At 41.2% G+C, this 25,964-nt stretch overlaps 1 protein-coding gene across 5 annotated transcripts in view; it reads left to right on the top strand.

Moving 5' to 3' along the window:
- Positions 1–25,964, top strand: part of Rere (arginine-glutamic acid dipeptide repeats) — a 342,698-nt gene that overhangs the window by 130,621 nt on the left and 186,113 nt on the right. For all 5 annotated transcript variants that reach the window (XM_021648566.2, XM_021648562.2, XM_021648564.2 and 2 more), the window contains exon 3: positions 22,729–22,799. In XM_021648566.2, the coding sequence (XP_021504241.1) occupies positions 22,729–22,799 (71 nt within the window). The remainder of the gene's footprint in view (positions 1–22,728; positions 22,800–25,964) is intronic.

Below are 25,964 nucleotides of genomic sequence, written 5' to 3'. Positions count from 1 at the left end.
ATCTCCTTTTAGTGTTATTAAAAATGAGCTCTGTAGCTTGGAGCTCTGTTGAGAACCCCTCTCCCCCCCCCTTTTTTTTTTAATTTATTATTATTAAAGCATGCCTTTAGCCCCAGTACTCAGGCAGAGGCGGGTGGAAATCTGAGTTTGGGGCCCAGACCCTGCCTCAAAACAAAATATCACCTTTCCCTCCTCCCAGTGAAACCCCACAACAACAGCAATAACCAACCAATCAAAAGAATGAGCCTTTCAGTGGTATTTTGAGAAAGGCTGTTTTGTTCCTTATCCCATTAGAAGCAAATAGGTATCACTTAGAATTTGTTAAGATTTACGTTTGTGCATTGTCCAGCACTGAACTTTGTTCCTCTTTGTTCTTCATCTGTGAGTTAACTTTGATCTGTCCTTGTTAGTGACCCTGCCCCTGCCTTGTTATTCAGGCCTGTAGCCTTGGCCTAGTTCTTAGGCTTTCATCAGATCAGTGCCATTGCTTTTCATTCCCAGGCATGTTCCGTTTCCTTAAGAGATGTTGTCATTTGTGTGTGTGTGTGTGTGTGTGTGTGTGTCTGTCTGTCTGTCTATATATCTATGTCGTACCTTCTAAAACTTACCCAGTGAAAATGTTCTTTTACTTATAGTGTAGAATTGAGATGTGTTATTTTGATGCAAATGGAATTAAACTGGAAATAATCCACATGAGGGGAAGTGAAGCCTGACTGTCCATTTGAATTAAAATAGAACACACATAGTTTAAAAAAACAAAACAAAACTGTAAGAAGTTGAATGAACACGAAAGTGTAATAGTATATGATTCCTTTGATGTGACATTTCAAAAGAGGCCCAAGTAATCTCTGAAGTCAGGAGAAAGGCGGGTTATGGGTTATGGTATGTGAATTAGCATGAGAGGAACCCCAGGGGTTCTGCCCATGCTTTGTTTTGTTGGTGGTGCTTATGTGAATTTGGCTACTCTTTGTCATTTTCTATATATATTTAGTACATTAATGAAAAGCTTGTCACCCTCACCCCAAGACCATGAACTGCTGCTGGGATTACAAGTTTGCACTGCCTTGCTCCGCTGTAGATCTTATTGGTACTTGGGAGGAAGCATACTAAAGCAGTGGTAGTTTACTAGGGTCTCAGGACCAAATGAGTGGGTTAAGTGAGTGGTGCCTGTCAGACCCCTCCCTCTTATGAGGACATCAGGTGTTTTGAGGCTAAATCTCATTATATCTGCAACTCTCCTCCTCTTAAACCAGTGGTGTGCAAGTCAGGGCTTGCACACATGTTGGTAGGGGTGGGCGGGCAGGAAGAGCTTTGTTGCTAGGGAGACAGGTTTGAGCGATCCAGGTTGGGCGCTGCTTCATCTTGAAGGTGCATCTTCAGAACTGTTGAGAACCCCTCTCCCCCCCCTTTTTTTTAAATTTATTATTATTGTTATTATTGGAAGAGCCTCATGTGTCATGGCATGTGTGTGGGGGTGGAGGATAACTTTTGGGGGAAATAATTCTTTCCTACCATGGGTTCCAGGGATCTAAACTCCAGTTTTCAGGCTTGTACAGCAAGAGGTTTTGCCTGCTTGGCCATCTTACTGGCCCTATTTCCTATTTTTAAATTATATTATAATATACTTTTAGTTGTAGATCAGATTAATTAACTTTTATTTCTTCTGGTTCTTCTGAAATATCATAGCATTTCTTGATCCCAAAGGAAGGATTTCCTTTTAGTGTGTATTTGGAAGTTACTCAAATTGGGTATGTAAAAGAACATTTGTCATCATATAAAAGTGATAATTTTTATCTATAAGGGTAGGTAAAATGAGAAAAAAATGCCATTTTAAAGTTATTAAAATTAGAAGCAGAATTGTCAGAAAGTTTGAGACTGGCCATGTCTTTTTTATTTCATAAAGGGAAGATCATTGAGTCAAGTGACGGCCTGTCTCAATTCTCAGCACTTAAAGTACTGGTCAGAAATGCAAACTCTCAGGTTCCAACGCTGATGGACTGAATCATGATCAATGTTTATTTGATGAGATTCTCAGGTGATTTAAATTTATATTACATTTTTGATAATCACTTATTTGGTCAGCGTTTCCCAGCTTCCTTCAATTAATGTGTAAGTTGAAAATGAGTTTATTATCCTGAGAGCCAGAAAGGATCAGCATTTCAGTGTATTTGCCATTTGCATGTAGTTCAGTGGTATTTCCGCAGAACCAAAGCGAAACAAAATGGATCCCGGGAGGTGCTCCACCCCACCCCCACCCATGTTACCTAGGTTCACTAGGCTTACCCCTTAGTTCTGGGATTTCCTCACACATGTCACCAGTTTTTTAAGACAGAAAACCACAGAGCTGGATTTTTGATTTTTAAGAAAATAACATTTTTTGAGTTGAAACTTGATTTTGTTTTTTTAAAAGGTTATTTTCTGGGAATGAGTGTTTTGCCTGCATATATACATGTACATATATACACTACATGTGTGTAGTGCCCATGGAGGCCATGGGTCCTCTGGAAGATCGATGAATGTTGTTTTTTAATAGTTTTTTATTAAATGTTTATTTAAGCAGAATATTGTGAAAGTGTGATCTGGAGACTTTGTATCATTTTTTTAACTGACATAAGACCTAGAAGTTGGGTACTGTTTTATCACTTAGTGAATGCTCTTAACTTATGAGTCATCTCTCCAGTTTCCTGGCCTGGAATTTTGAAGTAGACTGTAATACAATAAAAGTTTAAAAAGCAGCAAATGAATTAAATTCTGATTAGTTTCTTGGGCATAATCTGGATGCTCTAAAGTTGGTAGATCGCAAAGAGAAGGGTGAGCTTGGCTGTGAATGAGTGGAGACCTGAGGGTGGCCCAGTGGTGGGTGAGAGAGGACGTCTGTCGTTCAGGCTTTGGCCTTGTTTGTATGTTTCTAGTCCTTAAGAGTTTTGAGAGCAAGTGAGACAGATGTCTGAGTAGGTGAAGGTGCTTGAGACCAAGTTTGACAACTTGAGTTTAATACCTGGGAACCATATGGTGGAGGGAGAAAACTGGCTCTCACCGTCGACCCCTGCATCTCAGTGTTAGAGGTCATGCCTAGCAACACAAAACAAGGAGAAATACACTTTATTTTTCAAGGAAATAGGTTGATTTCTTGTAAAATACAAAATGTATAGTTTTTTGCCCCTCCCCCAAAGTTGTAGCTCAGCCATTTCTGATGTTATATGCCTGGTACCCCAGCTACTTAGGAGGCTGAAATAAGAGGGTCATGACTTTAAGCCAACCTGGGATGTCTAGCAAAGGCCTATCTCCAAAACCAAACCAATGATACAGTTCTAAAGATTGACAATTCAGCATGCATAGAGTTCATTTCCCCAAACTGGGCAGAATAATTTATTCTTCTCACTTGCAGTACCCCTGCCCACATAGAGGTAGAATTGGGAGGGGGGGGGGAGATTGCTGAGAGAGATTGAAATTTTACAAGGCAGAGATAATATAACAGTTGTGGGAAGGAAGCTTTGTGGAAAAGAGGTAAACTTCCAAATTTTTAGACTACAGTAATTCTTGGTTTTGAGCCCTGAGAGAAAGGGAATATCATTTTAATGGCCTCATAAAGTATGCACAGTGTCTGTGCTAAAGTCTTTGGCCACTATCTAGAGAGTATTGATCACTGTAGTGAATTCCATGTCACTGCTACATTTGACTGCAGGTTAAGTTTTTCATATCAGCAGCAGATTGTAGTTACCATGACACTTTGGAGTGCTTTCTGGTAAGCACTCTATAGGGTGTAGCTGGGCACCAGCTACAACCTGACTGGCCCCTGATGAGCCTTGCCCCCTGTGCCAGCATGGTGTCCTCCTCTGTGGGGCTGGTGTCCCTCTGTTGTAAACCTACCAACAAAAATTCCTGTTTGGAAACCAGTAGAAGTCATGGCAAAGAGTCTCTGCTGCTGTCCCCCTCCCCCTTCTCTACTCCTTTGACTTAGAGACCTCTTTGTGTGTTCTCCAGGTGTGCTGTGTGTCTTCCAAGACTTGCATGTAGTGGTGCACTTACTTCCATCTTGTGCCCTTAGTCACTGAAGGGAGCACTCTATTTTAATAATCCCAAGTTGAAGCAATTACATAACATCAAAAGACACCCTGAGGCTGTAAAGATGGTTTAATGGCTATCTACACTTGCTGTTTTTACAGAGGACCCTGGTTTGGTTCCCAGCACATACATAGTGGCTCATAAATACTTGTAACTTCAGTTCCAGGGGAACTGGTACCTTCTTCTGGCCCTCTCAAGACACTGTGCACTCACATGGTGTACATGCTTACAAACTTATACATACACATATAATAAGTACAGTAGATCTTGAAAAGATACCACTATTGGAAAGGTCAAGTCGTCTGATACCAACAACGGTCAAGATTTTTAGCCCAAGGTTCTCAACACCTTCCAAAGCTACTTTGCCCCTTCACTGAACGCGCTCACCACGTTCAGTCAGTAGCCTCCCTGTAACTACTGTGTGCTTTTCCTTCTGCAGGTCTGCTCCAGCAGTGCCAGAGGGCTTTCTCCCTCCATTTCATGCTGTGTTTTAGGTATTAAGATAGTGTCCAGCATTTCACAGATTGGCGCCAGCAGTGGCAGGTGCCTTCCTTTGAGGAGCATTGTCATAGCTATTCATTTTTTAGTAGTTGGCTGTTAATATGGGCGTGGGGCAGTTGATGTTGGAAGAATCCCTTGGGAAGTCTTTGAGGTTATTTGTTTGCAGAAAAGACTGTTGAGTACATAATCTCTAACGATAAGATTGTTGAGCTGTGGGTGTGGGTCTTTTTTGGAGTGTATAATCTTCCTGGCTATTAGAATGGTTTTTGTGTGCCATTTGGTGGTTCAGTGGGGTTTTTTGTTTGTTTGTTTGTTTTTCTCACTAGTTTTGGTTATCTTCTGAAGGTCTTTTGTGCCATTAGGATGGCAGATGGGTGCCTTAGAAATGTAGGACTTCCAGAGTGGGCCCATTTGGGCCCATTTGGGCCCATGTGGGCCCATTTGGAAGGAGAGGTTCTTTGTACAGGTGAGAATGTTTGCTGTCATTGCTCTGGATTTCATGATAGGAGCTTAATTTTAAGCCCAAATAATGTGTGTGGCAAGGAATTTGTAATGGTGATACTGCAGCTACTCAGTCGTCCTGGTAAAGACATTTGCAAAAGGGTCCTGATATGCACATGGGCAGATGGTGAGTGGTCATTTGAAGCTGGGTGTTGGCTCTGTACTATGGACAGCATGACCTGGGGGCTACTTCTCTGTTTCTAGTGAGCATCAGCAGGGTCTCTGCCCCTTGTCATGAGAACGATAATAAATGACGTTTAGTGAGTGAGCTTGGCTGTATGCCAGTAAAAACTTAATAGGTGTTGAAATTTGAAGTTCATATAATTTTCACAAGCCAAGAAATGATACATATTTTAAAGCTCACCCCTGCAGCTTATCATGGGAAAAAAAAAACAAAAAACCTAAACCAAATCTATCCTTTGCTATGAGCTTTGTGCAAACAGGGAACAGGTCCAAGTAGACCTGTAGGCCATGGTTTTCTCATATATGTTTTGTGGCCCCATCATTAGGTTAGCTTTTTCTTAGGCTTGGCAGTTTATTCAGGGATGGGCTGGAGGTAGATCAGTAATAAGAGTGGGTCCTTAGCATGTAGTAGGTCCTAGGGTTGACCCCAGCACCACAAAAACAAAGGCTGAGTTTACGACTCAACCCTCCGCAAAATATAAATAAATAATATATGTAATAAGATACAGTTGTAAAAAATATATGAAGTCTTTCTATCTATTGGGTGTGTAGGCCAGAGTTCATTTTTTCCTTCCAGCATGTTGGTCCTGAGTACTGGAACTCAGGTTATCAGTGTTGGTGGCAAGTACCTTTAACTTCAGAACCATCTTCCATCCCACATCTTATATTTTTTGTACATTTAAAGACTTGATTTTGGTCAGGCATGGTGATTCATGCCTTTAATCCTGGTACTCTGGGAAATATTACAAGCATACCAAATGGGCAACTATTATAGAAATACTGGTCAAGGAAAAGAAAGTCAGTCTGTGAACTTGAGAAAAGAACATTAAAAATGGGGTGTGTCTAGCCCTTGTTGTGTATCGGTGCCTCAGAATCCAACAACTGAATGAGAGATGCAAGTTATTACCCTACACATTGCTACAAACTGTGGTGGTCTTCAGAGATGTGTTTGCACTGTGCCTCTGGGTCTTGTTTGTGGCAGCAAGTTGACAGCCTTTGAGAGACCCTTTCTGTTGACCTTGAAACCTATAGGTACTTAGCCTGGAGAGAATGCAGAGAAGACTGGGGATCTTTGTTAAGATCTCCATGCTGCTAGTCATATCAGTCCACTGGTCTGTGACAGACGAGATTTGTATTTGCCTAGAGTCTAATTGGACTGAGATCTGCAGTTATGTGAGGTCCTCTGCCTCTTTACTTAGTGAGCAAAGAGTTTGAACAACTAAGCTCTAGAGGTTCAGCTTTTGCTGGCTCAATTAATTGTTAAATGTTCCCATTATTATAATTATACATTGATGCCCTGCTTTGTGGTAGCTGAGGAAATCGCTGAAAGACTTGTTTAATCTGTCATACACTGTCAGTTTTGTAAAAAGCTCTTTTTCAGAGGAAACAGTTTGGGTTTGGAGTGGCATGGTGGTATTTGAATTGGATATTGAAATTGAAATGCAGGAATTTGTCTCTGCCCTCAACAGAGATTGACTTGAATTTGGTATTGACTCATGTGTCTTTTCAGATACTGTCTTCTATTTGTTCTGACTGCTCTTCCAGCTGAGAAAATTAGACTTTACAAAATTAAAAATGTTGCTGAGTTTAAAACTGGTGTGGTGTGTTTACTCTGTTAGTTGGTTTTTTTTAAATGGACATGGACAAGAGTGTTTTTTTTTTTTTAAGCATGTATATATTCTATAGTGCATGATCTAAAGATCCTAAATGCTAGAAACATTAAAGAAAAAAAATTTAGATAACTGTTTCTACTTTTTTACTTTTATACATTTCAGTATAAGTTTTTTAGTAAATTTGTAAGAATTCGTTCACTTAAACCTGCATATTTTTTTTTTTTTTTTACTTAAACCTCTGGATTTACCTATTTAATTGCCATTTCAAGTAACTACCTTTTCAGTAATGCATTGTGGTATCTGTTGCAAAAGGCAGAGTGCCTGTGATGAAGGGGAAAGGCCAGCAAGCCTATACTTGCTGCCTTTGCCCTTGCCTGCTTCAGGCGTGGCTCTGGCCTTTCTGTGGTGCATGGATGCTAATGCTTCACAGATGGGGGTCAGCACTGCTGTAGATTGAGCAGTCGAGACTCAGTTAAAAATAAAAGCTGGGGTGTGTTGATTGTGGCTGAATATTCACAATAAAACTGAATATTTAATACAAATTTAAGGAATATTGTTTTTTGTAATTTTCAATTTTTACATGAAGATTTAAAGTTGTGCTTTGTTAGCAGTGCTACAGGTACCTGCTAGTTTTCAGGAAGGCAGCCATTACTACATGGTATTTGGTTTCAGACTTTACGTGATCCTGTCCAGGAATTTTAAATCAGAACATGGCTGCTTTGACAAGAGATCACATCCAAAGACCTCCTAGGTCTTTGTGATCCAGATGTAATACAGACAAGCCTTTAATATAGGAGATAGAGGCAAGCAGATCTGAGTTCAAGGGCAGCCTGGTATAGAACAAGTTTCAGGTCAAGAAAAGCGTAGGTCCAGGCATGATGGTACATGCCTTTAATCTCAAATAATGAAGGTAAAGATAGTTTGTAGAAGGAAGTACCCATATTTGAAAGTGATGTCTAAGAGATGAATCAGAGATTTGACAGAGTAAGATAAGGTAGGAAAGGGAAGCTACTCAGTGGGCAATGCAGAGAGAGAGAGAGAGAGAGAGAGAGGATGCAGTTTTACCAGGACAGTAATACATGGGTTGCAGACAGAGAGAGCTCAGGAGAAGACAGAATGAGTCAGAGAATGAGAAGGAGCCAGGAGATTAGAGCAGATTTCTGGAGTTAGTTTGAGCCCAAGCTGAGCAATTCTGGGCTGAGAGAGAATTCAGATTGACTAAGTCAGCTGAGAGAGGAGTTTGAGCCAGAACAGCTGAGTTGAACCAATCAGCTCTGAGTTCAGAAAGAACAAGAAAGGGTGAGTTTTTTCAGCAGTAAGTCCCAGAGGCCGAAACCATTCCTGGCCTAGGTTAGATTGTACAGATGCTAGAAGCTCCCAGGACTAGGTCTAGGTTATCAGACAGAGGCAGTAAACCTCCAAGACAACAATTGAAACAGGCCAATAAAAGTTCCTTTTACATGACCCTTTATCCCAGTGTGCTGCGATTATAAAACACAAGTGTACTGTACAGTTTCCATATTTATCATGGGGATGCTAGTAATGCTGTGTGTAATTCCAATTCTGTTCTTTTGTTCAGGGAAGGGACATGCCAAAAAAAGATATTATCCAGTACATAATCAGGTACACTTTACCCGGAAAAATGGTACTTTTAATAACCACCATTCTATAGTACAAAAATGCTCCTGCGGTTTAGATGTTTGCGTCTGAGAATGTGTGTGATCATTTCCCATAGGTGCAGTTTCCTAATATGTCTTTGCTTTTTAAGAGTGTCTGTGTAGCCTAGGCTGGCTTTGACTCAGTAAGCCACAACACACAGCTTGTATTATGCTTAATGCTGGGGATTATAACCTGGCATGTGGCTAACCAAAGAGACTGAATAGATGGCAAGGAATTGAAGTTGAATAGGAGAAAAATGTGCCTTTGTTTTCGTTCATTCATTACTTGTCTTGATAACACTGTCCCATTGCTTCTACTGTGATGACAGGCAGTAAGCCTTGGGGATATTGGTGCAAACCAATGCTCTCATGTTGCAGCATAGCTAGCATGCTCAGAGTGATGCTTATATTCACAATGATGTGTGGTCCAGTGTTGAGACAGGGTTTCTGTGTGTAGCCTTGGCTGGCTGGAACTTGATCTGTAGACCAGGCTGGCCTTACAGTCAGAGATCTCCCCGCCTCTGCCTTCCAAGTGCTGGGATTGAACACGTGTCGCGATGCCCAGCATTGGTGTTCTTAGGGAATAATATTTGGTAAAATTTCTTAGTGAATCAATTAAAAAGTATGTGCATTATTATACAACCATTTTATTGTATTATGATAAGCAAACCAATATAGTAGTTTTAAAATTTAATTTTCTTCCTTCCTTCTTCCCTTCCTTCCTCTTACTTGTTAATGAAGGGTGTGTCACCATGTAACCCATGCTATCCTGGAACTTGCTATATAGACAGGCTAGATTAAAATGCATGAGACTCCTACATTAGCCTTCTGAGTACTGGTATTACAAATGTGTACCATCATTTGCCTGGCCTGATTTTAACTTTAAATTGCTATAGCATTTAAATTGCTGTGCTTTCCTGGAAGAAACATCTGTGAATTCCTTATTGAAACAAATATATGTAGGAATGGAAAAAGACAGAGGCAGGATAATGGCTCAAGGCTACACCTGTGTTAGCCAGTGTGTGGGAGAAATTGTCGCCCCGTATTGCTGTTTGTGAGCCTTAGGGTTAGGTTTCTCAGGAATTTGACTTAGCTGTTGTTTTCTCAGGGAAAGAATTGTCAGCTTTGTTCTCTCTGGTTTCATCTGCCTCTGGAGGCTGGTCCTAAGTCCTGGCAGAAGGTAATTAATGGTTTGTGCTATCCTGTCACACTGCTGGGCTCCCTGTTTGGTTGGGTTTTGTTGTTGTTTTTTGAGACAGGGTTTCTATATGTAGCTCCGGCTGTTTTAAAACTCGCTCTGTATTCCAGGCTGGCTTCGAACTTACAGAGATTGACCTCCTTTTACCGTCTGAGTGCTAGAATTAAAGGTGTGCACTACCACTGCACTGTTTTTTTTTAAGACAGGGCTTCTCTGTTGTAGCCTTGGCTGTCCCTGGACTTGATTTGTAGATCAGGTTGGCCTCAAATTCACAGTATTCGCCTGCCTCTGTTTCACTGAGTGCTGGGACTATAGGAGTGTGCCACCACGCCAGGCTTAGTGTTTACTTTTTAATTAATTTCTTTATATACATATTATTTATATATATTACATTGATTTATTATGTTTATGTTTTTATTATGGTTCTTATTTAAAGTAATCTTTGAGTTCATGAAAGTCACATGAATTCAGGAAAATAATTGGCAAAATGGCTTCGTATTCTTCCACATTTTCTTGCACAGAGAATAGCTATCATCTTGACACAAATACAGTGCTTTTGATTATATACACCCCTATCCCAACAGCTCCTTATCAGATCCTCACACAAACACCTCCCTCTCAAATCCATGTCCTCCTCTTTTATTTTGGATGACACTGCAGCATCAGCAACCTACCAGTGGTCCACCCCTGAAGAAAACTGGCTCTCCCTTTACCAGGAGCTGCGGACTGCCTGTAGCTCCTCAATATGAGCCCTTCCCCCAGCTGTGCTGCACTGCTGACCGGCTTGCTCTTGTGCGGGTCTATTTGGGCATTCTCAGATTTGGTGAGTTCACCGGTGCAGCATCTCTGTCAGGTCCAGTTGGCACCACCCGCAACAGTCTTCTTAGTTAGCCTTCTAGCTCTTTGGATGCGAAGGTCCATGTCGTACATCATGAAATGTTCTAACACTGGGTTGTTAAATCATCTCCTATCACAAGAAGAAGCTTGGGAAGGAGTAATCCAGCAGGAAACCACAGAGTCAGACTAGTCACCCACCCCTCCTGGGGCAAAGACCACTTCCCTTCTAAGCTTTTTCTGCTTGGTGAGGCCTCAGCTTCTTGCTTCTTGCTTCTGAGTCCTTGAAAAGACAAATGGACCTGGGAAGATTCAGTAGTGCATCATTTTCCTAAACCACCTCTGCCTCTGTCTTCTGAGTGTTGGGATTATAGGTGGGAGAAACTACAAGGGGTCACTGCTTTAGAAGAGTAGTTATGGTAAGACTTGATGACTACCTGCTTTTAGCACTTTGTGTAAAATGGAGAAATCTTCATTTTTTTTCTATACATTCTGATTTATTTTGTCTCAGCAGATGTTCAAAGCATGGCTTTTCTGAGGTTCAGATTACTGAAGGAACATGCAAAAGCAAAGCTCTCATTAAGTGTCATATTGCCCCAGAGCAGCTGCACTCCTTCATTGAAGTGTGTTGAATATAATTTTGGGTTAAAAAAAAAATAATAATGCAAGAGCTGTCAGTGGCTCAAACAGTAAATGAAGTCTCCCATCTCCTTTTAGGAATCAAGAGCAATTAAATATTTTATTACTTCAACCTTACTCAAATCTCTGCTACTTTGGACTATAAAAGTAGCAGGTGGATGAGCGATTATCGTATAAGATAGCCCCTGCTGTCTTAAACTTACCCTGAACATATTGTATATGTTACAGAGCTGAGTTGCTGCATGTAGCATCCCAAGGAGCTAGAGAATAGAAATCGTAGCCTATGTGAATATCTATACTTCAGAACACATGCAATCCACAGTGGGCTGAGGGTACTCACTGGGAAGCTGAGCTCTTAGTATTTGTTATCTAAAAATGACTAGATTTTAAATTACTTATTTGAATGATTTACTTAATTTTATTATATGTACATTAGTGTGAAGGTGATAGATCCCTGGGAATTGGGCATTGGCATGGCAAACAGTTGTGAGCTGCCATGTGGGTGCTGGGAATTGAGCCCTTGTCCTTTGAAGAGCATACAGTGCTCTCAATCATTGAGCCATCTCTCTAATCCTAAATTACTTTTTAAGTATCTGTATATAATGCTTGGCTCAGAAAGAAAAACAGAAACAACAAGCCAGCCTCATAACGATAGCTGGAAATAGAATTACTGTAAGGGAGTGGGCCAGGTTACGGTTGGGGGACAGATTTCATGGCTCTTAGTGCTTTATAGAAATTACAACTAATGATTAAACTGGAAGCCCACTGCAAATAGAGTAGGTTTTAGCTTGCATGATTTCAGTGTCAGCTCGACTGTCAACAGCACCTCTGTAATCAGCCCATAAAATACGAGCTCAGCCTTTTTGTGTGACCTCACAGAGGTGCTTGTGTGACCTCACAGAGGTGCTTGTGTGACCTCACAGAGGTGCTTGTGTGACCTCACAGAGGTGCTTGTGTGACCTCACAGAGGTGCTTGTGTGACCTCACAGAGGTGCTTGTGTGACCTCACAGAGGTGCTTGTGTGACCTCACAGAGGTGCTTGTGTGACCTCACAGAGGTGCTTGTTGGAAGTGTAGTAGAGAATGCTCTAAAGACTGGTGCTGGCACAGACCTTTGACCCCAGCCCTTGGAGGCAGAGGCAGGAGAATCTTTGCAGGTTCAAAACCATCCTGTTCTACAGAATGAGTTCCAGGATAGCCAGGGCTACCCAGAGAAACCCTGTCTCGAAAAAGCACAAGGGGTGGGGCATAGAAGGGTCAGCAAAATTCTTTATATTTCCACACTCCCCCCTTTTCTGGGGGAGAAATTCACTCATTTAAGTAAAATGGCTTTAGTAGTGGGATTTCAGCAGATTGTTAGAACCTGAAGGTGAATGCAATCAGACTTACAGACTTGGGTCCCGGAACTTAGCCAGGAGTGTATAGGAAGGGCAGACATCGACCAGGTAGGTCTAGCCTGGCAAGGCTGATGGCCCAGCAGGAGGGTCTCTGCCAGCTGAGTGTTTCTCCTCCCTCCCTCCCTCCCTTGTTTCCTTCCTTAATAGAAAAGTTTTCTCAAGCAGGTCAGTGTGGCTGGGCAGTGGTGGTGCACACCTTTAACCCCAGCACTCTCCCAGAGGCGATTGGCTCTCTGTGAGACTGAGGCCAGCCTGGTCTACAGATTGAGTTCCAGGATAGCCAGGACTACACAGAAAAACCCTGTCTAGAAAAATCAAAGTTGGGGAGGGGGGCGCTAGTTTTTTTAATTTCTGTTTGGGGTTCCTGAAGCCTTTACCTCCCTTCCAACCTCCCAACCCTAGGTAGGAGAGAAGAAGGTTAGAAGGGAAATGGGACATAGACCTCTTTAGATTTAGTTCCGGCTGCTTATGGTTGTCAGGTTCTTTAGGAAAATACCAATCTTAGTCATCAGGATATCTAGCAGTCTGGAAAATGGCAGCTGTGGAACAAACAAGCATCCTTCTTCCTCCTCCATCTCCTTGAAGCCATCTCTCTGGGCCCTTATATTTACTCCCTCTCAGAGTCCTCAGAATTTGCAGCTAGCAAAACCCATGCCTTTCTCCGAGTCCAGCGAGGAAGTTACCAGCTGGCAAAGATCACACCCCACATGAGGCAGTTATCAGCTGTGGATAAACTAAGGCATTCCCATATCCCACACTTGGTATTAAAACAAAAACCTGTTTACCTGAGTTTTTGAACAAACCAAAGCTTCTACTGCAGGAGTAGGGAGGAGGTGGAGAGAGTTTTTTCTGAATATAACCCTGGCTGATGGCAACTTTTGTGTAGACCAGGCTGGCTTCAGTCTCACAGAGATCTGCATGTTTTTATCTCTTGGTTTGTGCCATCATGCCTCTGCTCTTTTGTGACTCACACTTTATGATTCTGTGGTGCTGGTGGTTATAGTTTGGGCCAGCAAATCCTGGATGTTGATCAGATAGATTTCTTTCACACACCTTTCCTTCTTTAAGTGTCTCATACATAGCTGTGAGGATGCTTATTCAAGAAAGACCACTTGTGAGATAGTAGTATCTGTAAATAAAACTAGAGTAAGTTTCTGTTAAATCTGAAAGCAGTTCAGTTCATTGTGCATTAATATGAGCCAACTTTTTTGTGTATGTCTAAATCTGTATGGCGTACTTGTTTGCTTCAATAAATTTAGTCTAATCTTGACATTATGATTAACTGGGATATATAAGAATTATTCGATAACAACCAAAAGATAGGCAGAATTTGTTAACTTTTAATTTTGCTAGCTTGAAACAAATGTAATGATAGAGCATCCATTTGTTCATTCTGACAGCAAGACTTTTATTTCCCTGCACTTGGCCTGTAGTTGGGTATAGGAGACATATTTAAATGGAATAGAATATTATAGTAATACTTTTTGTGTAAGGAACAATGATGTAGGTGCTTAACAAGTACAAAAGAGGGGCTGGAGACATGGCTTAGTTTCTGCTCTTCCAGAGGATCTGGGTTCAATCCACAGCACTCACGACTGTAACTCCAGTTCCAGGGGATCCAACACCCTTATTCAGAAATACATGCAGGCAAAACACAATGCACATAAAATAAAAATAAATAAATCATTTTAAAAGGTACAAAAAAATAATCGATACAGGAAATTTTGTATTTTAATCATTTTTTGAACTATGGAAACTACAGATTACAATTAACTGTCATTAATTCCATTGAGTAGAAATATGTTCCATTTGCTGTATAATCAGAGGCAGGCTTGAATGAGTATAAATAGATGAAATCTAAATTATACTGACAGTCCATTAAACAGTAACAGAAAACCCATAAGGAAAATGGATTTACTATGATGCTAGCTTATAATAAAAATCATTTGCCAAATAGAAATGATAGCCCAGGCACTTTGAGTTTCCCCCTGTGTATTCCCAGCAAGCACTGCAAGATTGGTTTGAAGCACTTTCTGCAAAGCTGAGGCTCCCCTGGCATTGTTTCAAGCCTTGCTTGAAGTGTGCCCTGCAGAGTGTGACAATAGCAGATCAGCAACATTTGCTTGTTGTCAGCCATATAGGGAGAGAAGGCTCCCTGCTAGCCTACCTGCCGCTGACCATTTTCCCTGTGGACCTGGACATAGTGCTACAGCATTTGTTCCTAAATGCGCATTGTTTTACTTGGTTCCACCTTTTTCATTTTTGGGGTGATGATGGGATGAATCCTAGAATCTGGTATGTAGTAGACAAATGTACCACTGAGCTGTTGTATCCAGCAACTTCCCTCCCCCTCCTCATACCTTTTTCTGTTTTAATTTTTTGAGAGTACTGCTGTGCACCCCGCACTAGTTCTAAAATCATGACCCTTTTATCTTAGCTCCCCACGTTAATGATTTTAGATGGATCTCACCACACTTGGCCCGTGTATCCACTTTCAATCCTTGAGTTAAAGATCTATCAACATTTTGGTTAGTAGTCAAACATATCCAGCTTAATAGGCATTTTTATATCAGAATTTAACTTTTATTTGTGTGTGGTAGTGAAGCACTGAGGCCAGAGGACAGCTTTGTAGAATTGTTCTCCTTTCATTCTGGGTTCTGGGCATTGAACTCCATTCATAGCCTTACAAGGCAAACGCCTTTACCTGCTGAGCTACCATCTTGCTGGCCCTATGGAACAGGACTTTTTCCTTCAGTTTTTTCATTTTTTGTGAGCCAGTGAACTGGGATCCAGTGGGCTGCGAGGCGAGAGCATGGGCAGCCGGTGCCTACGCGCTTTGAATCCTGCTTCTCTAGATAGACGGGCTGGCATACCTTTGGCCCTTTCAGTGGTGCTGCAGATGGAACCCAGAGCCTTATGGATTTATGCATACTAAGCAGGGCCTCTAACACTGAGCCCTCAGTTCCAGTGTTGGTTTTTAAAATAAAATTTCTTTCTTAGATTACATGCCTTTTTTTTTTTTTTTTAAGAGGGTACAAATGCTGTAAAATACAAAATGCTACAAAATGAAAGTTAAAAATTCTGAGAAATTGACTAAACTGGAGTTTGGACTTTGAATTGGCTAGAAGAATTTTCATAGTAAGGGTTCAATACAAGTTATAAGGAACAATTCTGTAATAATTTGTAGAGATGAGAGCGTAAATTGCTCTTTGCTTGGGTAATGCAGGTGTTAGGCCATGGTTAATGTTTAGAATGTCAGCACAGTTCACTTTCTGCTGCTGGCAAGATAATGCTGCTGTTTCTTGTTTTGCTCAGTTTTCACACCTGGCTGGTATGTGACTGCTGTGGGAAGGGGGTGTGCTACAGCAGTTACTCAGCAGCATCTCCTGACCTTGGAATGCTAAGTGTCCAGGGCCAGCCGCTAACTGTGGAGCAGGGGAAGGGAGGGCGCTGCACGTGAGTATGTGTGTGTGTGCAAAGGCTAGGTGGCGGCTGTGGACGTCATCCCCAGGCACTGTCATTTTGTTTTTTTGAGGTCTCACTTGCCTTCAAGTAAGCTTGGTTGGCTGGGATCCGCCTTCTTGGTTCTGGATTACAAGGGTACTTCATTGTGCCTGGTTTTTTACAAGGGAATAGTACTCTGGCACTGTCAACTGAGCTGTCTCCCCAGCCCAGTCTTAGAGGTTTGGATGTACTGGAAGACTTTCTGATAGCAAGAAAAGAGATAGGTCTAAATTTGAAAACAATTCCTTTAGTTTGTTATAATCTTCTTTCCCATTCTTCTCCACCGTGCTCTTCTGTTTTGTCAAGAGCCTGTGTGAGCTTTGTAGCATTAGAGTTTACAACTCAGACATTTCAATATTCAGATTCAGTTATCTTGAAGTTTGTAGGTGATGGAGCAACTGATATATTCCACCTGGGTGTTTTTCTACTGAGCTTTTCAAGAAGATGCCATCAAATTTGGTGACAGTTGACAGAGTCAAGTCAAATACTACAGGGCTGAGCAGGAAGTTCTCTCTCGCTTTGACGCTCACCACTGTTCCTACATGTTATAAGTATCTTCTGTCTAGCAGAAAGCAGAAAGACATTTTGTGAAGAAATGTTTCATATTTCTTTTTAGTGTTTGGTTAGGGTCATGTAACTCCGGATTTCACATCTTCCTTCATAGAAGCTCTGAGTGTCCTCTCTGCAGAATGGGGATCACATGGTGGAAGTGAGCCGTGGGCCGGCATTGACTGTGTTGAGAATGGCCATGGTAGAGATTGTTGGCTGGAGGCCCACAGTAGACAGTGCTTCTGGTTTGGAATCCAGGCACAGGGATTTCAGGGTGGTTTCTAACAAGCCTGGCTCCAGGTTCAGGGAGACACGTCGTCTCAAGGGAGTAAGGTGGAAAGTGATAGAGCTGGGGATAGACAGACAGGCACATACACACCTCCCGCCCTCCCTCTTTTTTTTTTTTTTTTTTTTTTCCCTGTGCTGGAATTGGCAGACATTTGTATTAACTAGAGAGATTTGTGGACTTAATTTTGCAATATTTTTACGGACTCACTGTTACCTTGTTGAATGGTTCTGAGTGTTGGGGATAGAGCAATAGCATGGAAGAGAAATGAAAGAACAGAGAAGCCTGAGGGTCAGCTTCCCATGTTCACTGTTGGGCTACCCAGCTGTGTCTCTGAAAAATCTCTTTGTGAGAAAGGCTTTTGTTCATGAGGAAAGGGTTTTCTATTTGAAATTCTATTAGAGTGGCACTGCCTTTCTTTGCAAGGGGACGAGAGAGTATTTCAAAGATTAATAGGTGGAGACACATTGATGGGGGGAAATTTTTTTTATGGGACAGAGCAGTGGCTGAACATTTGCCTGTGTGTTGTAACCACAGCTTTAATGCTAGGGCTCACAGTCCCGCTTACTAAATTAGGGGGTGAAGTAAGTGTCCACTCTGCTTAGTGAGGAGACTGTCAGGAAAGGCGCTGATAGGTGCTTTGTGTTTCATGATGACAGACTGCCTGATGTGGCAGGCTGTGATTTTTACCCTCAAGAAACTTGCTTCACTGCTCTATTTACATAAGCCTGCTGATTTGCTGAGGGTTGAAAAGGCGGAGGCTTTTCTTTGCCTTGAGAATTTGCCTTCACATTTGGCTGGCTCCCCCCCATCCCCCTTAGTTCAGGGAGGGCTCTGTTTGCAGATGGCGGCATTGATTCTTGGACACAAAGCTGTGTTGAGGTTATGAGAACAGCCAAAAGTATCCCTGTTCACTATCATCTCCCAAGTCGTGGGTTTCGATGACATGGGCTCCTGTTCATAAGCATTTGAAGTGACACGTGTGACCTACTTCTGAGCAGAGGCTCAGTGTTAGAGTGTGAAACTCAGTACACACCCTGGTTTCATTTTCAGACATCCTACTAAAGAAAACATTAGTTACCATGTTCAGAATAACTGATAGTGATGACTATAGCTGCCTTCTTCTTCTTTTTCTTTTTTCTTTTTTTTTGACTTCTGGGCCATTTCAGGCATGCTGGTTTAAAGATTGAAACAATGTATATTTGCCCAGCTGCAACTGTTGTCTCAATTTGGTGACCGCCTGCTTTCTTGGGGGTGATTTTGAAAATGTGCCTTGTGGTTTAATGGACTGCATTATCTGCTCAGCCTTTAAGTTGCTACTTCCACAGAAGAAGGGCTTTACCATTTAAAAACAAAAGGTGTCTGGGATGCTTCTGTTAACTGTAGGCATTGATGCTTTGAGGCTAAGCAGTTCAGCTCACTAAAATTTAGATGAGCCCCATGCAGGCGCAAGGTGCATGACAGTCTTACCACTTTGACCGTAGAAGATCACTGGGCACACATTCCAGCTGCGATTTTGCCTTTTTAAATGAACCACTTTGGGGCCTGAAATGTAGCTTGGTGCGTGACTAACATGTACAAGGCCCTAGGTTAGACTGCACAGACAGACAGAAAAGGATCTACAGATGAAAATGAAATAAATGATTTTGTTCTAGCTATAAACATTTACGTGAATTGTTTTATTAAATAAGCTGCTTGATTAATGAGACCAGAGAGATAATACTTGTATTTGGCCACAGTTTAACCTTTTTGTGGGGTGGGGTGGGGTAACAGTAATGGCAAAATTTTTTGTTTATTTTGTTATGTGAAACTTGAATTCCAAATTATTTTCTAGCATGCGTTTTCATAAGTTTGATCATCCCATTTTGTAGGAAGAAAAATTTAACTCTTCAGTAATGTTTCATACTTGATTTAAAAAATACATTAGTTGGAGAGGTGGCTCAGTGGTTAAGAACACTGGCTGTTCTTTTTTTTTTCTGGCTGTTCTTATAGAGGAGCTGGGTTCAATTTTTGATACCCACATGGCAGCTTACAATGTTTGTAACTCCAGTTCCAGGGGATCCAACATACATGCAGGCAAAACATGTAGTGCATGTAAAATAAAAACAAACAAACAAACAAAAAACCAAATCATTTAAAAATTACTTTAAAATGCATTAGCTAAGTACGGTTAGAACAGTACCTCCCCTCCTCCCCCAGCCCTCCTCGCCCCACATCCCCCAAATGATAAATTTGATACAGCTTGGAAAAAACTTAGCTCATATGACTCATGGTCTTATTCATGATTTATTATTTTTATATCAAGGGAATCCATTATTTTCATAGTAAACTTACCTGCCCTTTCACATGTTTCGAAATGCTGAGATTTTTGACACAATATAGGTTCTGCAGATGCCACCCTTGTGTATTGAAATCATCCTGTAAATTCACAGTTTTTTGCGTCAGTCTGGGTTGCTGTGGTAATTGTTTAAATAAAAAAGATAGCTTGTATGTAGGAAAACACATTAGTAAGTGATTGCTGTAATTCCACAGGTCAGGCTTCAGGCTGTTCCCTCACATGGTAGCCTTCCCCTTGGGCAGCGTTCATTAGCCTGTGTGTGAGTCCTGTCCAGTAGGATAAAGAAAACAGGTGTGAGCAGCTGCTCTTCACCTTCCATAAACCTTGGTGTGTTTGTAGAGCATTTTCCTGAGTCCAGGTGTACTGGAATATAAGTTTTCTCTCCTTTCTCTAGAAAGTGCTTTTTGTGGGGGAGAGTGCTGGGGAAGTTATTGGAACAGGATTTCATGTAGTTCTGACTAGTCTTGTGCTCACTGTGGAATCCCAACTCCATCTCTCAAGTGCTTGGCATTTATGTATGAGCATGTGCGCAACACCTGACAATGGAAATTTGTTAATCTACAAGTTAAATAGTGCTCTATGTTTCAGAGTAAGAGGGTTTGTGGTAAAAATGATTCTGTTAATTATAGAAAAATATGGAGAGCCTTTCTCTGTTAAAACCATCAGATTTGTAAATAGGCCTCATTGTTGCACATCTGTTACTTAATTCAGCTCTGTCTGATTTTGAGTACCCCAATGGCAGACATTAGTCCTTGGTGGACACGGGGATTGCTGTTATACTATTTTCAGAGCTGTAAGCCGGGTATGGTCAGCACTGGTAGAATAAAAAAAAGGATGGGGCTGGCACAGACTGGGCAGAGGAATTGATATTTCTTTTGGAGGATGTAGCCCAGGGAAAGAGGTGGAATCTGTGGCAACAGATCATTGAACTTCACTTAGGAGGTAACATGTTTGCTTTTAAGGTAGTGAGCAAGTAACTTAACATACATTAAAAAGAAAAGAAAGTTTGGCTTTTGGTGAAAGGGGACAGGAAGAAAGCTTGTGCATTGTGCTCTGCTTAGGTGAGTAAGCAGCTGCTCCCTGGAGATTTGAACTGCTGAACCTGCATTCCACAGCTCTGCAACATGAAAATGAAGAATTTTGGGCCTATTCCAAATTTGTACTAAATATGGATTAGAGTTTAATTTTTTTCTTAATTTTTTTGAGGGAGGTCTTAGAGTTCAGGCTAGACTTTGACTTGTTATCTTCCCCAGCTGAGTGATTGGATTGCAACTCTGTGAGCCACAGCACTGTGCTTAGAGCTTTCATTGGCTTTTTTTGTAGAGAGGCGTTTCCTCTTTGTGCTTTGATAGCAAGCAAGGGGTATGAAGAAAAGTATTAACCATGGTGGTAAGAGGTCTGTAGCTTAAGATGATTAATGTGTTAGATGGGTGCTACCTAAATGCGGAAGCAGTTAGTCATCATCTGGGACCCTGGGACAAGATGCACAGCTCAGGGTTAAACTCATCTTTAATACACATTGGTTCATGGCTTTAGAGGCTTGTTTCATCTGAGAAGCCAGTTAGGGTAATCCTGGTACCTTGAGAGATTCGTATTTCTTTCTAAAATGGCTCCTAGGTGCCATGACCCTGATATTGTACAGGAAGTTTTCTGGAAGGCTGTGTCTATTTGTGTCTATTTATGATCCAACCCTTAGTGTGTTTTTACTATTTTTGGAGTGGACTTGCCTGTCCAACAGTGGGATCATTCTAAGTTGTACCCCTTATTCTGTCTTGGCTCCTTCCTTCCTTCCTTCCTTCCTTCCTTCCTTCCTTCCTTCCTTCCTTCCTTCCTTCCTTCCTTCCTTCCCTTTCTTTCCTTTCTCCTTTTTCTCTTTTCCTTTCCCCTTTCCCTTCCCCTTTCCTTTCCTTTTTCCTTTTCCTTTTCCTTTTCCTTTCCCTTCCCCTTCCCCTTCCCCTTCCCCTTCCCCTTCCCCTTCCCCCTTCCCCTTCCCCCTTCCCCTTCCCCTTTCCCCCTCCCCTTTTCCCTTCCCTTTTTTCCTCTTCTTCCCCTTTTTCCCCTTCCCTTTTCCCCCTTCCTTTCCCTTCTCCTTTCCCCTTTTCCTTTTCCTTTTTCCTCCCTTCCCTTCTCTTCCCTCCCCGTCTCTCCTACCCCCTTTTTTTATGTGTATTGGTGTAAGGGTTTCAGATCCTGTGAAACTGGAATTACAGATAGTTATGAGCTGCCATATGCATGCTGGGAATTGAACTCAGAAGGTCTTGAAGAGCAGGCAGTGCTCTTTACCACTGAGGCGTCTGTCTTGTCTTTCAATATATATGGAAGCGAATTGAAAGGCTTTCCAAGTTGTCATACATTCTGAAGGGCACAGAGGCCGGACAGTGGCTTTTGCACTGTGGACATTGCTGTCGTACTCCTGGGACTTGAAAACTGTGACACTTTCACTTCTAGGTAGCTAGTGTGCTTTCCCAGCTCTATTGTATGAAGGCATTTTCCTAAAATGCCTGCTTCTCTTAACAAGCAGCCTTTACACTTAAGTTGTTGTGTGCATCAGAAATGCACACAACAACCACTGCCATATCAGTGGACCTGAGGAAAGTGCTCTGCTCTTCTTTCTGAAGAAAATAAAATTTGTTTTACTTCATTCCACCTTTGATTGGCTGCCTCAGTTTTCTTTACAGTCAAGAAATATTTTATAGTAAATTATTGATAGGCAATTAGATTGTTTTTTATTCTTCCGAAAAGATTATTTTAATAGCATGTTCACGATTTTTTTCAAATATCTATTTCCTCACAAAATATTTATTGAAAACGAAGTGGCGTGTAGCAGAGCTGTTTCTCTTTGGGAAGACATGAGAATGTCTGTCTAAAGATTTTTGATTGCCTCTCTCCAAGGCTGGGATTTGGGGCAAGTGCCACCATACCTGTCTTGATTTGTGACTTTTTTTTTTTTTTTTTTTTTTTTTGGAGTTAGGGTTTTTCTGCGTAGCTTTGGCTGTCCTACATTACCTCTGAGCATCCTGGAACTCTCTCTCCATTGACCAGGCTGGCCTTGAACTTAGAGCATCTCCTGCCTCTGCCTCTCAAGTGCTGAGATTACAGCATGCACCACCACTGCCTGGCTTACTTTATTTAGTTAAGTAATTCTTTTATTTAAATTTCTCCATTTGGACATGGGTAGCTTTGTAGAGCTCCCTTTCCTTGAACAGAATCACTGAGACTTTATTAGTTTTTTTTTTTTTTTTTAATTATCAGAAGCATGTTCAGAAAGACTGCTATCTATAATTCAGTATCACCCATAGGAAAGGTTTTGTTTTTACTATTAAAAGGTATTTGCTTTGTCACTGATATGTTCATATATTTATTTACCTAGTTATTTATTTATGCAGTGGTCTTATGGACCTTGTCTTTGGTTCTTTAAAGGTAAATGCCATTTTTAAAAAAAAATTTTTTTTTTCTTTTAAAGACTGTGTGTATATCGAGAGTCGGCGTCCAAACACACCGTATTTCATCTGCAGTATCCAAGACTTCAAACTGGTAAGCATTTTTTCATGTTCTGCCTCTACTGTGTTTCTCTCTTTCTCCCCGACCCCTACCCTCCAGCTCTGCAGGCTTGTAACGTTTGATTGCTTCTCCAGCACTCCTGATGTGATAACCAGTATGGGTCAGTGCTACCTGCCTCCAGGTGTGCACTGAGGTAAAGTAGCTGATGGTTTCATCAGCTTGCTTTGTCTGTTGTGGTAATGTTTTTCTGTTGTAAATGGTGTTTGTGAAGTATTTGCTTTAGTAGCTGTTTTGACAATGTCAGAGACCCTTTCTAGTTTCTGAAGTGGTTTCTTTGCTCTTGGCCATTCTTAAAACGCCTGAAGCAGGTTTAGTGATAAATGAGTAGGAAATGTAAACCAGAGACTAGTTTTATGGCAGAGTTGTAGTTTTCCTATGCTGGTAGGTATGGACTACATATCTTGACCAGTTTTAAGGGTTTCCCTGGAGCAGAGGTTGGAAGAAAGGGAGTTCGGCCTGGGAGTCAGTCTGTCTGGATCATGCTCCTGACAAGAGCTTTGCTTTTAGACGATGGTTCCCACACTTGGGGCTCAGGATAAATCTCTGGGTGTTTGTAAAACAAATACTCAAGCCATGTGTGGTGACACATATATTTAATTCCAGTGCTAAAAAAAATAGAGGCAGGCGGATGGATCTCTAGGAGTTTTAGGACAGAGACTCCCAACCCCCCCCCCCCCCGGCTAAGTATTGTATACATATATGTACTATACATTCATGTGTTTACCTGTTTTTCCAACATTAATATTCTGTGATTTTTTTTTTTTTAATTTACAAGAGCACAGTTAAACATCACTATATAATAATGTTTTTTCCTCACACAGCTGATGTGTATAATGCCATTGAAGCAGTATCATTGCAAACCCTTTGAAGGTTTTGTTCTTACACTGACTGGGAGACTTTCACTTGAAGACTGTGAAGCACAGCCTACAGTTTTAAGTGCAGAACAATCCTAACTATGTAACTTTGTAGAGAATGTATCGCATTTCTGTTTGTGGATGCCGCCCTTTCCCAGGTGCTCATTACTGGAGAGTGTTTGTTCTTACATACATGTTAGTGATCATTCAGTTCAACAGTTTAATACAGTAAAGCTGCTCAGTTGTGCATTTGCTTGTAAGATACATTTATTCTTATTAGGCTGCTTATAAGCTTCCTGGCTGTTGTGTAAAGTGACCAAAGCTTTGCAGCTTTGTTTCATAAATCAAATGTTTCCTATTTAGTTTTCTTGCCAATATAAATTCTTACCATTTTTGGAGATGTTTGTTCTTTATTATATCTTTCTTTACAAAGATTTTTTTTTACAGATACTGCCTGATACCTGAAACTTTGGGAGGTGGCCTTGTTTCCAGAAGAGTTTTATTTTGGTAGTGGCTGCAGCTGCTGCTCTTTCTGTTTGTTATCTGTGTGTGTGTGGTTTTGATAGTACCAGTGCACTGTGGAAAACATAGAGCTATGAAATAAAATTATAAAGATTTTTCTTTTAGATTCCCATCAGATTCTGAGTCCCTTTGTACTGTGTGTGTGTGTGTGTGTGTGTGTGTGTGTGTGTGTGTTAGCATGCCTTCATGTTTTAACAGCATCTCTTATGAAATGCAGATTATAGTGTGACAGTTGCTGTTTTGGGCAGAGGTTCCTGCTGAGATACCATAATTGCTTAGGGTATTAACAGCAATAAAAGCTGGAGCTTCTGTTGCTGGTATTAAAGCTATCTGCAAAAAGGGGATACAGAGTGCAGCATGTTTAGGTACCTTTTAAAACTACATAGTCTTTGTTGTGTTTCTCTTTGAGATTCTCTAATTCATTGTCATGTAAGAATATTAGAGGTGATGAAATATTTGCTCCTGGGAGAAGTATAGTTACCCTCATTTTCTGCTTTCCTTAGTCTAACTGTGTACTTCTTATGGAAAGAGAACAATCAGGATTTCTTCCTCTGGTTTACCCAGGCTATAAGGGGAAATATACAAGTAGTAGAAATATGCTTTGTTTCTTAGAAAGGTTTTAAAAAGAAGAGATGTGAGTTGATTTTGCCCATAGCAGATAACATGACAAAACAGAAGAATAAAAAATGGCTTTACAAAATAATTAGCTTTGAGGTATTGCATGATGGGCTGTTTTCTCCTTTGCTTTGGGGTCATTTATACTAAGAGATATGTTCCCTTGTTTACGTAACGCACAACAGTCCCTGTAGGGACTGTGGTAGGGCTGGGGTATAAATAAGGTATGTAATCAGATTGTAGAGTATTGTGTGATGTTTACTGCTAAAGACAGTACACACCAGTGAAAGGAGACGTGGGAGACGTGGGAACGCGGAGCCACGTGTAATTGCTGTATTGAACTTTGGAAGCCCTGGGTAGTGTTGTGTGTGAAGAGAAGAGTGTTTGGACTTTTTGTGGAGACCTGAGTGTTTCCAGGCCTTGCTTTGGTGTTTCTCCAGAGTTCAAGCCTGTGGTATAGAACATGCCAAGCTATGCAAATAGCTTCTCTATTCATTCTCAGAAATGTTCAAATTGGATAACTTTTTGGTCATCTTGTCTACGGGGATGAGATCCATGGCTTCTGCTTTATCAAGTGCTATATCATCAGAACCCGTAAGGCTCTTCTATCCACATTGCCAGGTAAATTTATAGCCCACACGTTCACAGGGCTAGATGGAGGCCGTGGTAGTGCAGAGCAGTAAGTTCTGAAAGGTTAGTGTTCTTTCTGCCTCTCCATTCTGTTTGGTTTGAGATCAAAGAGGTTTATTTAAGAAAAGTGAGAACTCCAAGAGGGGGAGGGGCTTTAAGGGAAGAACACTCCACAAAGGTAGCAGTTTTCAAGGAAGTACATTATGTGTTCTGTTGGGAAACATTGGTTCTTTGGGTTATATTTATATACTTAAATAATTTAAGCTGAAAAAAACCAGTTTTGTTTAAATATGTTGATTAGAGTTATTTGTGCAAGAAGTAGACACAAGCATAGTGCTCAAGCAAGCAAAAGAGGTGAAATGGACAGTGTGTGCTTAATTAGAGGCAAAAGGAAAGGTAATTAATTAGATAAGGATGCTCTGCACCACAGTTTTCAGAACCAGTCGCAAACAGTGAGCTAGTTCTTTGAAGCAGTGGTACAGTGCTGACAGTGGTCTTTGTTGACCTGGCCTGAAAA

The sequence above is a fragment of the Meriones unguiculatus genome, chromosome 3, assembly GCF_030254825.1.
Source record: "Meriones unguiculatus strain TT.TT164.6M chromosome 3, Bangor_MerUng_6.1, whole genome shotgun sequence".
NCBI classification, from domain to species: domain Eukaryota; kingdom Metazoa; phylum Chordata; class Mammalia; order Rodentia; family Muridae; genus Meriones; species Meriones unguiculatus.
Note: the sequence above shows the minus strand (reverse complement) of the source record. Positions and strands in the feature narration are given on the sequence as shown.